We start from the raw sequence: 15,283 nt of genomic DNA on the forward strand, positions 1-15,283 counted from the left end.
CGCAAAACTCTTCTGTTGCTTAGATTTATATTAGGCTTCAGAACCCTGAAAATATGGAAGCAACAGCTGTGAGCCACAAGGCTGGGCTTATTTGCATTTCTGTCTCTTCCTCTCAGTCACACCCAAGAAGACATAGGAGCTTGCTTCACATGCTTCCTGAGTTTCTTTCTCCTCATTTAAAAAATACTTTTCCTGTCAAATTCATTTATTGCTTTTACTGTGACCTATTGTACCAATAGAATGATATGAAGATACAGATCCTACTCATTTTCTTACATGTCTTGTTTTCTATACTGAAGGTCTTGCCACTGTAAGCTTCCACTGTCAAGGATGTTTCTTATCATAGAATGGTTTGGGTTGGAAGGAACCTTAAAGCTTATCTAGCTCAAATCCCCCTGCCATGGGCAGGGACACCTTCCACTAGACCAGGTCGCTCAAAGCCCCATCCAACCTGGCCTTGAACGCTGCCAGGGATGGGGCATCCACAGCTTCTCGGGGCAATGTGTTCCAGTGCCTCACCACCCTCATAGTAAAGAATTTCTTCCTAATATCTAACCTAAATCTCTCCTCTTTCAGTTTAAAGCCATTCCCCCTTGTCCTGTCACTACATGCCCTTGTAAAAAGCCCCTCTCCAGATTTCCTGTAGGCTCCTTTAGGTACTGGAAGGCTGCTACTACGTCTCCCTGGAGCCTTCTCTTCTCCAGGCTGAACAACCACAGGTCTCTCAAACTGTCTCCATAGGAGAGGTGCTCTAACGCTCTGATCATCTTTTTGACCGTCCTTTGGACCTGCTCCAACAGATCCGTGTCCTTATGTTCTTTCTTGTGTTCTTTTGATTAACAAATCAAATCCTGAATTCAAGACCAGAGTCTACAGGTTCCTAATGAGTGGTGTCTAGGAAGTATGTAATTATTCCTTAAATTATGTGATTTGAATCACTCCCTAGAGACATTTACCTGTATCCACTGATTATATGGAGAGCTAAACTCTTATACTAAGTGCTTGAAGTTAGTGGGTATGAATAACCTACAACAGGAACAGCAGTTCATATGAATGAGGTATAAGTTTCAAGCCCCACTGGAAATATTTGTTTACTTTTTAAGCAAAGGCATTTATTCTTTACAAAATGATGAGCAATAAATATGAATAGCAAAATAACCTTCAAGAATAAGAATATCAGATAGTTGATAAATTCCTATTTAGAGGATGGTCAGAGGATGATCTTATCTCTTTTTAAGCAACTGCGCCAAAAGAACAGGTCTTTGCCAACTTTTTCTCCATAGATTAATGTGGCACCCACTAAATCATGTCTGGCTATATTTAGATTAATTTTTCACTGTTAAGTAGATGTAGTCTATGTAGCAATATATAGCATGAAGAATTATTCAAACAGAAATAAATGTAGCACTTGGAGTGGTCCTTCCATGTTGAGGAGCCAGCTCTGTCCCCAAGCATGCTTCCATCTGGCCTGCTGGCATTCACGTGGGGAGACTGAAGAACCATTGATTGAGCAGCATGCACTGGCCAAGCAGCCTAAAGCTGCCTCCTACTCACAGCCTGCTGCTTAGCATAACCAAGCTCTGCCATATGGGAAGTGGGGGCAGAGCACACTAGCAAACTTGAAAGAGTGCTTACTTCTTTTAGTTTATGCACATGGGCCCTGCATTCAAAGCAGAGTCCTGACCCACATGCTGAACTTCCAAAATAGGCCCCCAGGCTGAGATCAGCTACATCTTTTCTCAGCAAATAAACATTGGCTACAAGAAAACCAGATTGATTTGGGAGCTTAACAGCTCCTCCTTCAATGTATGTATTCCTATTTTACTCTGAATACCTCCAGCATTTGCTGTATATCTTCTGTTGCACCAGAATAAGTTTGTATTTTAGTACCCAAACAATTCAGCGAGTTCTTAAGCTGAACATTATGACCTCCTGTCATAGAGCTCCTAGAGAAAGAAAGCCTTTTGAATAACCCAACAGACCATTTAAAACCTGGATAACAAGCAACGAAGTAATGTCAGTGGCCCACATGCTGAACACAGCAGGGTCTTGCTCATCCTGTGCATCGGTGTGGCTCACTGCTGGTGTGTGTGAGGCCAACACTCCTACAACAGTAATGGCAAAGTAGATTTCACAATGACCAAAACCTGGCTCAGCCACTGAAAACCCATGCGCAACATGCTCTTTAAATTAATTCATGGAGAGAAAGCAGATGCTGAATGAATCAAATGTTGCCTTTCCTTCTGAGGGACTCTGATAGAGAATGTGTTACGATCACAGGCTTTTCTGCTTTGTGATAGAGAATCAGCCAGGAATTTTTAAAGACTTTTGTTTTCTCCTGAGATAAAAATTGGCCAGGTCAGAATTACAGTGTTCCTGAATGTGAAAGAAATTGATGAGAGGTGTACCACCATTAGTGGAAATGCAGCCATTCCTAGGTGTGGAGGAAAAATTGCCTTTCTGATAAATTCATTGTTGGACATGGCACAGAACATTCTCACTGCAAAATCATATTGTTTTCTTCCTTTCAGCTCAGCAGGCATTGCACAAGCCTGAGGACTGGGCATCATTCACACATTAAAAAAGTATCCCCTTCACAATGTGAACAAAGGGAATGATTGATGGGGCAGGCAGAGATGGAACTCGGGATGACAGCATGCACTGTGAAGTAAATAAATGTACAGGCTGCAATCAGTGTAATGTTTTCCTGCCTAACATCTCTCCTTCATGCTAACTGGTAACTTGTTTCCTTAAAAGTGAGGCCATAGGCCACCCCATGAATGGAAGGAACCCTAAAAACTCTGTTCGTGAAAGCATTTCTTTACATATTACAGTTAAAGACACTTTGCTTGCAGTCTTAAATAGCTTGTGACATGAACTAGGCATTAACGCTGAGAGATGAGGATAACTGAGACCAGAATCAAAGTGCAAAGTACACCTTCATGGGTCTTTGCACCCTCCTGGTGACTCAGACATGATTGCAGCCTCTGCCTCGCTGTACAGGAGGCAAGGAAGTACGCTTGTTTTGCCAACAGCTTTGTTACCTGAGTCTTGTCTCAGTTCACTTTCCGGGAGCTTCTGCACATGTGCAACCAGCAGACCAGCTGTGCTAAATACCTTGCAAACCCTCTCAATTTCTACACATAGTTTTGGGAGGGATTAAATGAAAGTGTACATAAAGCTGTTTTAATCCCCAGAACCTCTTTTGTGGTTTGGGGTGGATAGTACTGGGGTAAACCCAGTGACAAGGTGCAGGACTTTTGGAGAGACAGCTGGAAGCAAGGGATGTTCTCAATATCAGGAGGCAGCACCACTGGAGGGAGGCTTTGGCAGCTAGGGAGATAAAAGGAGGAGGAAGCCCAGGAAATGTAAAAACCCACTACAAGGTTTGGAATTTGCAGAACTGCAATTACAAGCAGTTTTGGTTTTTCTTTTCTTTTGTAATGCAAAAGATGCAACATTAAAAAAAAAAAAAAAAAAAAACCAAACAAAATTAAACGTTTTCTTTAACAACCCAGAAGAAAAGATGAGACTGTGAAACCACTCTTAATTATGTTATGGAAGTAAAGAAAAAAAATGGCAGATTCAATTTTGGATCCCGGATCACTGTAATTTAGCCCTGTTTGTTTGTAGAAACCACTACAGAGCAGATGAGATGTAGATGAGAGTAGAAAACGATTACCTAAACATGGCACAGAAAAGAAAATCCTAATGCTATGTGTAGATTTATGGCCCTTGGTTTTAGAACTAATTACAGAACTCATTCAAATATGGATTAAATGAGAGATTGCTCAAAAGTTCATTTTGTCTTCCAGGTCTAAGAAAACTTATATGTTGTGTGGCTCTGTTAAAGTCCCTGGCACAAAGTAACGTTTCCCACTTGCTGATTTCATTAGATTTGGATGTATTGCCTTTCAATGGATGCATTGGATTAACACTTTTTTTTTTTGTACATTCCTACACCTGCTTATGTATAAGCCTACATTTTTCAGATACTTTACATATGCAAGAGGATATAGGGGTTTCATTGTTGTGTGTTTCTGCATCTGTGTGCAGAAATGAAGAAACCACTTGAGTGAAATTCACAGTCATCCCAAATTAGAAAAAAATAAATCTGGTCTCCAGCACAATGTAATAAGGCATTTCTATGTTGCGTATTTCACAGAAAAAGCATTTAAAATGTCATGGAATTAAAAGAAATACTAGGAAAGGCAAGTCTTATATTTCTCTGCATCTAAAACCAGGCTTTCTGATTACAGTTATGTCAGTTGAAGAGGCTTGAGGAAAAAGCTAGCTTATAATTAAAAATATTTTATTGTTTCTAAAACCAATAAAATATAGCTGCTTATTTTAATGGATTGTAGCAATACAACAGTAGGAACCAATATAGTGTGATACAGTGTGCTATAAATTGAGGGTTGCAGTACTATTCTATTAAATATTGATCTTTCAGAGAATCTCAATACAAAATGAAAATCCCTGTGGGGTGTTTCAAGTACTTTGAAGCAATCCAGTTCTTTTTCCTCTTTGGAATTCAGCAGCTGCATCAAACATGAAACTTCTGTGCTTCCTTTGACTCAGCTTCTTGTACCTTTGGCCTCTAGTTTGAAACCAAATTCCTCTCTTGGCAGTAAAAACTGTTACGTACAGACTGCTGTAGACATAGTAATTTGTCATTTCTTCCTTCCCCCCATGCCATGACCTTGGCCAAATCCAAGCACCGTCATTCTTAATGTTTCTTAGTGCTTCAGCGTTTCTGAGTCATGGCCAAGAAGAATCATAGCTCCTCAGCTGATGTAACATGCAATGTTTTCCATCTCCCCAGGAGATAGCTTTCATGTCCAACAGACCTTTCATAACCTGTGAAGAGTTAACCAAGTGTAGGCAATGTTTTCTGCCTGCTTTTTAAAATTCCCTTGCAAGAGGGATGTTAGCTTCCCATTATAATTTCAATAAAAGTAAGAATCTTTTCACATTGAGTTAGCTACAGCTCTGGCATCTCCCAGATTGATCATCTATCCAGAAGAGTATATAATTTTCCTAGCAAGAGTATGGATATGTCACTATTGCTTTGGTGCAATAGTTACAAATTCGTCATACCTAGGAATTAGCATATAAGATTCTTTTTGCATTCTCCCTTTTATCCCTGAGGAATGGCTGTAGGATATTTCCTCTCAAACAAAACAGGTCAAAAGTAGATGGAACAGCAGAAAGTCCAGTAACTATCACAGAAACGGTGATACACTGGAGCTGTTTATCACTATTCTGTCATGGAGTCCCCTATTAAGGCGATACTGGGATGAATCAGAGCAGTAGGTCTTGGAGTTAACATCCCACTCTGAGTTATTGCTTCCTGTTGTCTCCAGGCTCTGATAAACGTGGTTGCTTCAGTTGGATTGAGTCACATCTTTTTTTTTCATGATCACAAAACCTCAAGCTTATTTTTGTTACCAATGAAAGCAAGGTGTTTGGCTAATCACATCACTCCATATCCTGAAAGTCCCACATTGTTCAGGGGCTGTGCTTCTTGCCACAGAGCCTGTCGGTTTCGAAGTCTCACCTTCGTTGTTGTGCTACAGCCAGGGAATGCACTAGCAGCTCGGCTATTAAAATGTCTTAAAATAATTTTCATTTCAAGGCAGCTCAGCCCTTCAAAATAGAAATGGTTTAGTTCAAAAAGTATTACTCTTCCAATATCACAGGTGATTCTTATTCACTGCTGACTTTTCCCACCAGTCTCATCCAGGTACACTGTAATTTATGTCCCTAGTAAAGAGTCCATCATTCACTAACATTCACATATTTATCTCAAACCCAGCTCTTCAGCTTGCCTAAGTCAATGTTGTTGCATTGATTTCAGTTGAGCTATGCCAGCTGAATTTCTGGCTTATTTTTAAAAGTAGAGAAATAATTGCTTTATACTGTACAGTTTTGAGTCTGACCTTTTGAGTTTAGATCTGGCTTCTGAAAAATAACATTTTCTACTTCAGAGATCAATCTTTCTTCTTACCACACCTCCACAATTGTTGTGTGGCCCCCACTGCGTTCATGGCTGAGTGAGAATGTTAATGCTTTCTTGTTCATTCTTTCACCAACCACCATCAACTGTGGATATAGCGACTTTCCAGCCTTGCTGTCTTCAGGTAGAGAGCTCCAGCTGCAGCCCATTGTTTATAAATGCTGTAGGTTTCTTCAGACCACCTTACGTTGTGAAAAAAGAACATAACAAATCTTTCTCTTGCACTTAATAGTTCTGTGCAAGCAGAAGTTCCACATAGAAGGAACTTTCATCCAGATAGGGCTTTTATAGATAATAAGCATACTATTTACTCTAACATGCAAATAACAGTTCTGGATGAATGCTCAGTATTGACTCCTTATTTTCACACTCTCAACTTTATTTTCACATTTTCCACAATTTTTCACTATTTGTCTCATCACTTTTGCCCATTTTTCAGTTCTTAGGTAGGAATCTGCTGGAATATGATCTACATAGTTAGTTCTGGTTCATACAGTTTAATAATTGTATGAATTCCTTTTTTCACGGTTCAAATACTTCTGCTTTCTGGTACAGTAAAAAAATGATTACATCATTTAGTATTTTAATTATGTGTAAAATCTAAGGTAACTGCTGTGTCCTTCAGAAATAGCAGGGTTTATGCAATAGACAAAGCTGTAAGCAGTTCTGTGTTTCTTTATTTTTGTGTTTCCTCCTAAGCAAACTAAAATCAACTTGCAATCAATTTGGTTCAGCCAAGCTTTATAGTGAGAATGAATAAAAAGGAAATTGGTCTCGGGAGGGAGAGAAATGGAGAAACATGCATTTGCTAATGGCATGGTGAAAACTTTGCTTCCATATTCATTCTAAATAAACATGAAAAATGTTTGGCATATGATTGTAGGAAGAACTCATCCACAGCACATGCTTTTAATCATAGTAATCCTACAGAAATGTGTTGCCAATTGCAAACAATTCACAGCATGCACAACCAGGTTTGACATTGCCAAGAAATTCTTAAGTTGAATGAATGTGTGAATTTGCTTATTTAATAGCATGTTTACCTCCTTGTGCCTCTTTAAGACCCAGTGTGAGCCCAGAAGAATTTTTTCATATTGAGCTGGTATTTTGTTTCTACTTTCAGGTTTTATAACAATGGTTGCTTGTAATAGTCGAAGAAGCTTTCGTTCTACTTCCATTGCTTGCTTGCTGATTTACAATATCTTCCTGAGCAACCTGAATAGTATAAATATATATGTAAATTGCATATTTTGACTTCTGCTGTCATGCTTGCTTTTAATGGCTTTTACATAGATTTGAGGACAGTGTCTATTTTAAACTCATCCTTAAGAGTTTGCCTTATTTATTGAATATATTCCTTCCTTCTAGGCTCTTAAGGATGATGATGCTGAGACTGGGCTGACTGATGGGGAAGAGAAGGAAGAACCCAAAGAAGTGGAGAAGTTAGGGAAAATCCAATATTCTTTGGATTATGACTTCCAGAACAATCAGGTTTGAAACAACCCACCTGTAACGTTTCATTTCTGTGTGTGCAGAGAGAGAATGAAGTAATACATTTAGTTGAGGTAGATATTTCTGAATTCCTTACTGCTTATACAGAGTAAAAGGAGAAAGCAAGACTGAAGATTCATGACAGACTTACTAGTAAATTGGAATTCAGTGTGCTTGGAGTTTATATTACATCTTTATCAAAATTGAAGACAGTTTTATCTAATGGTTATTAATAACTTTTTATATTAAGGCATCACCAACCAATGTCAAACCACATTATATTATGGAGTCTGCATGCAGACAATAAAAGATAGCTTCAGCCTTCAGGTATTTAAAATGTAAGCAAACAAAAGGGAGGTAAAAGAGAGGGACGTAAAAGTAAGTTAATTCATTATGGGTCTTTTAGCAAGTTGATAAGATTGCCAGGAGTAGCTTTCTCTCACTTCATTAAGTGTGCACTTTGCCTTATTAGCTGCATCAGGTTGTGTTGCTCTCCATTAGAGTATATGTACTAGCCAAGAAAACTTTAGTTTCGAACAAAAAAAAAAGAGGGGGCGGGGAAATTTGGACAAGAGGAATCTCTCCAGTCATGGACTGATACTCCTTCAGTACCTTACTCTGAAGCTGGTAAGACCAAACTTTCACATACTTACCCAAGTTTTCAGCAGGAATAGGCACCATAATATGATATAGACCTAGAATGAACCTACTTAACAGGTCTGGCCACATCTTGAACTAGCTTATATTTAATTGTCTTCCCTAGCTTCTTGCTGTGGTTGGGATCATTTTGTCAAATATATCAATTCACAGCCTCACATTAAAACTGACTGTGGTTAACTTTGGACTTCTTCACTTTTACTGCATGTCTTTCAGTGAACTTGAGAACACATACCCTGCATTTCTTTTTTTGACTTCAGTCAAAACTATATGATTCTTCTCTGTTTATGGAAAGACATGGCTACTGAACTTAAATCCCTGTTAATTCCTATTCTTCATCTGAACTGACTTCTACATGTACTTGTGATTTATTTCCACATTCAATTTCTTTGTTTTTGCTCTTCACAGAATGCAGTACACTTACTTGTTGCAAGACACAGATAATAAGAGAAATAAAGAAAATTTTCTGTCAGCAGCAGGTTATTCACACACAGCAATGACCTGGCATAATACATAATATTTCCCTGTCTTTTCAACTATCTTCTGACTACCAGTGCTTATTTGCAATGCAAGAGCCAAAAATCATTCTGAAGCCTTTCAAGAACACGTGGCTAAAAGAGCTTTTCTTCAACTTCCAGAAGACTGGCCATGTGCTGAGTCACACTCATCCCCCTTGAAATCAGTATGAAATCAGTGTGAAGCGTTAGACCCTTCAGAAGCAGAAGGTCTAAAAAGGGGGAAAGGAAAAGCTGCAATTGTGTTCTGACAGATAGATTTTCAGTTTTGTTAGAATATGAAAGCAAACTTTCTGTGTGAATTTTATTAAAGGAAATGTTAATTTTGTGAATTATATTTTACAAAGGAAAATAGGATGTGAGAGCAACAAATCCGTAAAAGTGTGTAATATTTAATTAAGGTAATAAATGATTTGAGTCGTGGATGCCTATTTCATTTTGCTGGTCTAAATTATGTTGCAGCTTGGAATTTCTCATAGGGTAGATGATATAGAAGAGTAGAAGAGGGGTTTCAGTTAGGTTAGTATAGTGCAGTGGCATGAAACTACAGACCGAAAATCTGGCTAATATATTGCACAAGGTTGAGAATGGAGACAAGATGACCAATGTACTCTCCAGAGTATGATGCCTCAGTTTCAGAGAAAGAAATTTTTTAAGGCAATTCAATTACTTTTCCATTCTGTTAAGTAGAAGTCATAGACTTGTTTTTCACTCTTAAGTGTGAAAGACTGGGTGTAGATCCTGAGCCTATCCATGTATTTATGAACTATTATGCATCTAGAAAAAGAATGAGATAGAAGTGTGTCTTACAGCTAAAGGAAAATGTTTCATGGAGCTTAAGAATCCTAATTTTGTATAGCATATGTAAAATCATGGCTTAATTTTCCCTCTTAAGAGTCCTTAAAAGCCTAAGAGGGAAAATTTCCTCAGAATTTTCCATGAGAAAATATGCAAGCCATACCGTGAATTTAAAACTGGTAAAAATAAGTCCAGCTTTGAGGAATCCCTCAGAAGCTGCTTTCCTAGATTGACTACGTTGTTCTGTATTCCAGTTGTTAGGGCTTTTGTTTCCAATTTTGAACAATTCATCCATGAGAGAAACAAGTGTATCATGACTGAAGCACTGATTTAGAAAAAAATATTCTCAGATTTCATTCCCAGTTCTTAATATCTTGTCTCTACATTGACCTTGAAGAGTCACTTGAATGTGTACCTTAGTTCTGACTATGAAACTAGATCAAAAGTATTTCTCTCAACTCCCTTGTGCTGATAAGGCCTAATACAAGCTGGTATGTGTAGATAGCGTAACATAACGTAAGGTTACATAACATAACGTAACATAACATAACATAACCCTTTGTTTATAACACTTAAAAAATGGCCAAGGTATTTACAAGTTTCAAATGTGCTTCAGTCTGACTTTTAAAAGTACAGAAGAGATTTAAGAAACTAATTTTTCTGTTTTGCAATGATATTACAAATTGCTATTAGGATTTAGTTACCAAAGGTTAGTTTTTATGGGGTATTTTTCGAAAATCTGTCCTTACTTTACTACTTAAACCCATTTGTATACATAGCAAGAGAAGTTAAACACAAGGAAGACTGCAAGATCCATTTGTTTTCAGCAAAGCTCTGCTTAAGGATTTGCATTTGATATATCACCTTTTTGTGTTTGGTTGGGGGGAGGGTTACACGTTGGGGATTTAGAATACAAATTTTGTAGTCAAAATTAGACATTCTTGATTGTTTAATAATGTGATTTCTATTCATGGTGCCCAGCATAGAAAAATAATGCACAAGAGGAGAGAGCAATTGAAAGTTATTTGATTACAGTCTTTAAAAAGATGAAGTCTGTATTTAGCTGTAATCAGCTGCCCTTTGAAAACCTGTTTTCTGCTTAAAAACAGCCTTTGTATGTTCTGCATCTGCCATAATTGGTTTTCCAAAGTCTATAGTGTTGCTTCATTTGCCTTCCTTGAAGGGGGGGAATAGTTTTTCGTAGACTAGAAATAGAGTCTCCCTGTGTATTTCTCTGTTACAGTTTTTGGTGGTTTTTTTAAAAATATCTATTTGAAATTTCATTCTGCTTTTTTTCTCTCTTTTCAGCTTCTAGTTGGAATTATTCAAGCAGCTGAGCTGCCTGCATTAGATATGGGTGGTACATCCGATCCCTATGTGAAAGTTTTCCTGCTGCCTGACAAGAAGAAGAAATATGAAACAAAAGTCCACAGAAAGACCCTTAACCCTGTTTTCAATGAGCAATTTACGTTCAAGGTAATTATTGAAACTTTTTTATTTAATGACTATCTCATATTTGGCTACTAAGTTAGACATCTTAGTTAATTGATAGCTCAGCATAGTGGTTTTTCATGTTGTAGCAACCTGTGATATTCAATCTTCTTATGATGGAATGGTATAACACAGGGTCAGACCTCAGTGGGTGTAAAAGGCACAGTTTGATTTTAGGCACTTCAGTTAGCTGATGTATGACAATCATCTGACCCATATTTTATGGCTGGATAAAACTTACAAGAAAGTCAGTAAACAATGACACTTTGACAAATGTCAGGTAAATTTCACTACACCAGCATTTTCTTTAAATATCTGTGTAGTCTGATTTATGAATTCCAGTATACCATTTATTTTCCTCCCCAAAAAAAATTAAAACTCAAGGAAGGTAAATGGATGAAGGACAATATGGCAGATTTATCTTGCTGGACTTTGTCATAGCAATTCTTTGCCATGCTACTTTACATATGAAAAGAAATCATGTCTCAGGTTTAATAACATATGAATTAAATAAATGTAGCTAAGCCTTAAGTTGCAATATTTAAGTCATTCCAATAATATCTATCAATAGTGTTTTTCTAAAACTGTAGCTGTACCTAAACACCAGTTAAATACAATAAAGGAATAGTATAAAGCATGTTTCATAGGGCTTCTCCTAATATACATTCCTCTGCTGTTACTTTAGGCCTTTACCTCTGTGCCCAATCTTACAATGGCAGCTACAGACTGAAAACAGGAACAGTGAAAGACTCAGGCTATGTAATAATTCAATGAGAAAGATATCCCTGGAGGCCAGAACTACTACTGCATATATAAGCTTATTTTTTCCCTTGAAGATGTTCATAAAAGTAATCTTCTGTGTGGACTTATTTTTATCTTGAGCTTCCCTAAGAGAGTATTTAAAAGAAAACAGAGTTCTAAATTACAGATTCCCATGAAGCTCCAAAAGAAAAAAAGAACCAAAGGTGCAAATTATAAATCAGGTCTTCCATTCCTGGGCCGTAATGTCCAAGTCACACCTTTAATATTCAAATTTTATACTCCAGAAGAAAGTTTACTTTCGACACAAGACCTCACAGTGCTTGTGTGCATCCCAGTATGGGACTGATCATCCCTTGGATACTGTGGTCTATACTCAAGAGAAAACCCCCGGGGCATGCTAAATACCATCATTATTCTGGGGACTCCAGTGAAAAAGACAAGCGACCATTTAACTAGTGCTGCAACTGTAATACATAATTTCTGTGGCAGTTGGGCACATAGTTGGGCACAGCCTTACTTCTGTGACCCCTTCAGGTAGTGCACAGCTTCTGTTGGCATCCTTACCATCTCTGGCTTTGGCAGAGCTGCCCACCAGGCAGGCCTATTTTGTTACCTTCTCCCAGGGCACTGCTGTGAGCTGCCTGCCTTCCTCCTAAAGAAAGGCTAACGGGAGTGAGTGCATTATGTTTCTGCTGTATTGCAGAAACGTAACACAGCCCCGGACCACATTCGTTCTCTTCTTTGGGTGGTTCCCTGTGTTAGTCCCCTTTCCATTTCTGTTTCCCAGACATCCGTGGTGCTGTTCCAGGGTGCAGGTGTTAATCAGGCTCCATCTGTCTGATTTGTATACCTGCACCACACTGCCAAAAGGGAACTCAGGAATCCTAGATGGCCAACACCAGTCTGGCAGAGGGAGGTTTTCCTTCTCAGCCCCAGAGCAGAAAGAGGGTTCATGTCTAAAGGGGCCCTACAAGAAATCTGAAGAGGGGCTTTTTACAAGGGCCATGTAGTGACAGGCCAAGGGAGAATGACTGTAAACTGAAAGAGGGTAGACTTAGATTAGACATTAGGAAGAAGTTTTCCCCTGTGAGGGTGATGAGACACTGGAACAGATTGCCCCAAGAAGCTTTGGCTGCCTCATCCCTGGAAGTGTTCAAGGTCAGGTTGGATGGGGCTTGGAGCAACCTGTTCTAGTGGAAGATGTCCCTGCCCATGGCAGGGAAGTTGGAACTAGTTGATCTTTAAGGTTCCTTCCAACCCAAACCATGCTATGATTCTATGACATGTCCATGCTAGAAAAACACTCATCTACCAAGGTCTTACCTGAATTACGTCAAGAGGCTGGGTGTCTGTGAGTAGAGCAGAAAGCAGGGAGAGGGAGCAGTCCTTCACAAGAGCTGAGGGCATCCTTGGTTGTCCTGGACAAACCTGGAGGCTGAGGCTACTTTAGAGGTAGTGAAGGGAGGAAGCATTGAAAAAAGGAAGGTAGCTAAAATAAGCTTTAGTGAGGTCAAGTTCAAAAAAAACAAAACAAATACTGATAGATGTAGTCTTCTCATGCATTCCAGATGACCAGGGTCCGTTAAGTGGCATTATAAACTGATGGAGAAAGAAACTTTAGAACATTTTTCTTCTCCTGTTTTTGAGTCTGCATAAAAATAAAAGTGAAATTATTTAGTGTTTTGCCTTCCACATATATTTGTCTTCTATAGCTTTTTAGAAGTTACACATAATTTGCAGAATCAAAGTAGATTTTGCTATAGCATTTATTACAATACATAACCCTGTGCCCACTGAAACTATTTTACTCAGTAATAGAAGCTGGAGCTGACTCTCAACTTGAAAAGATTCTTTCAAACATTGTATAGCATGTTATGAAAAAAAGAAAAGTCCTTGTGTTATTAGTAAGTATAGTAAAAAGCAAATTCAAGGCAAACAGGAACAGAAGACAACAGTCCTCGGGTTTAAACAGACTGGAACATACAGAGGTTAACAAGGCCACTGATAAGGCCACACTTCCATTTCTGTTTTTATATAGACAACTAATAACAGAATGTTTACTGAAGCCCATCGAAACTATTTATACTTGCAGAATATATTCAAATTGGCCAAGTGTTCAATGTAAGTCGAAACAATCCCTAAATCAGACCTTACCAGACAGCCACTCAAGGGTAGCTTACCTGAACTGCACATCTTCATCTGAATATTAAAATTGTGACTCATAAGCATCCTAACTCACAGCATCTCTCCAAAACATCAGAACAGCTGGAGAATTAGTCAGAACTTGGCCTTCTGCCACCACAGTTTCTAGCTGTACACTGTGACTTAGAAAGCACTTTAGTGTCTACGGTGTGAAAGGTATAATAATGAAAAATATGCCCTGGTCAGTAATAGGCAGTGGTACTCTAAGAGAACTGTTTAGTGTCTAATTACTCTGTGTCAGATACAGTAAGCCAGTTCTGGTTTTTTCATCAGTCTGGGAGCTATCCATTTCTGAGTAATGACAGTTGATTTATTGAGAAAAAGACACCATTGTGTGAAAAGTTCATGTGTCTTCACTGCAAGTAATTGGGCTTTCTGTTTGAGTTTCATCACCCACAAAACGATTTGAAGTAGAATGAGAAAAACGCAGGGAGTGATGAGTGAGCTGCCACATTGTTCTATCGAGTGCCAGAGCCTGGCCTCAAAAAATACTGCATCTGGTGACTCTGAAACAAATACACCTCATAATTTTCTCTGCAGTTCAATTTACCCGAGATGACAGCTGATAAACCAAAGAAATAGATTTGCATTGTAGTGGACTGATCTTTATTGTCTCAGATACAGAGTTTGTCATTTTCTCGTCTTTGCAGGTGCCATACTCCGAGCTGGGTGGAAAAACTTTAGTGATGGCAGTTTATGACTTTGATCGTTTCTCCAAACATGATATCATTGGAGAGTATAAGGTTGCGATGAACACAGTGGACTTCGGTCATGTCACTGAGGAATGGAGGGACTTGCAAAGTGCAGAGAAGGAAGAGGTAAGAAAAATCAACAGTTTTTCTTTTCCCCTGGAACACTTTTATCCTCAGCCAGAGAAAGTCAAACTAGCAACATTTTTTTTTCCAAGACAGCTCCCATCTGTTATCAGCATTTCTCAGGCTTACTTTGCCTGATAAATTTTTGATAAACATCTTTTCCAATCCTCATTGAATGGTACATTCTCCTTTGCTAATCCTATTTTCAATCTTTCTGATACTTTATGCAACATATTAAGAAAGTTTTCATGAGTTTGACTTTTTCTTGAATTGATGCAGTTTGAGTACATAGAATTTGCATTTGAATTGTAATTTGCTTTGTGTACTTAGGCTTCTTTGTGACCCTAATCATTCTTAATGTTTGTATCTCAAGGCATCTTATTGTGCATGAAGTTAATGGTAGGTTTTCACTGAAATACCTTACAGTTTTATTGAGCTGCTATGCAGTAATATCCACTGATTAGAATTATGCATTTGACAAAGACCTTGGAACGGCATCTCATTCAAATATTAATCATCTTTTATGTTTTCCT

At 38.4% G+C, this 15,283-nt stretch overlaps 1 protein-coding gene across 3 annotated transcripts in view; it reads left to right on the forward strand.

The window, feature by feature from the left end:
* SYT1 (synaptotagmin 1) overlaps nt 1-15,283 on the forward strand; it is a 360,700-nt gene that overhangs the window by 268,336 nt on the left and 77,081 nt on the right. For all 3 annotated transcript variants that reach the window (XM_030478820.1, XM_030478821.1, XM_030478822.2), the window contains 3 exons: nt 7,388-7,510; nt 10,789-10,956; nt 14,586-14,753. In XM_030478820.1, the coding sequence (XP_030334680.1) occupies nt 7,388-7,510; nt 10,789-10,956; nt 14,586-14,753 (459 nt within the window). The remainder of the gene's footprint in view (nt 1-7,387; nt 7,511-10,788; nt 10,957-14,585; nt 14,754-15,283) is intronic.

This window comes from Strigops habroptila, chromosome 3 (assembly GCF_004027225.2).
Source record: "Strigops habroptila isolate Jane chromosome 3, bStrHab1.2.pri, whole genome shotgun sequence".
Classification (NCBI taxonomy): Eukaryota; Metazoa; Chordata; class Aves; order Psittaciformes; family Psittacidae; genus Strigops; species Strigops habroptila.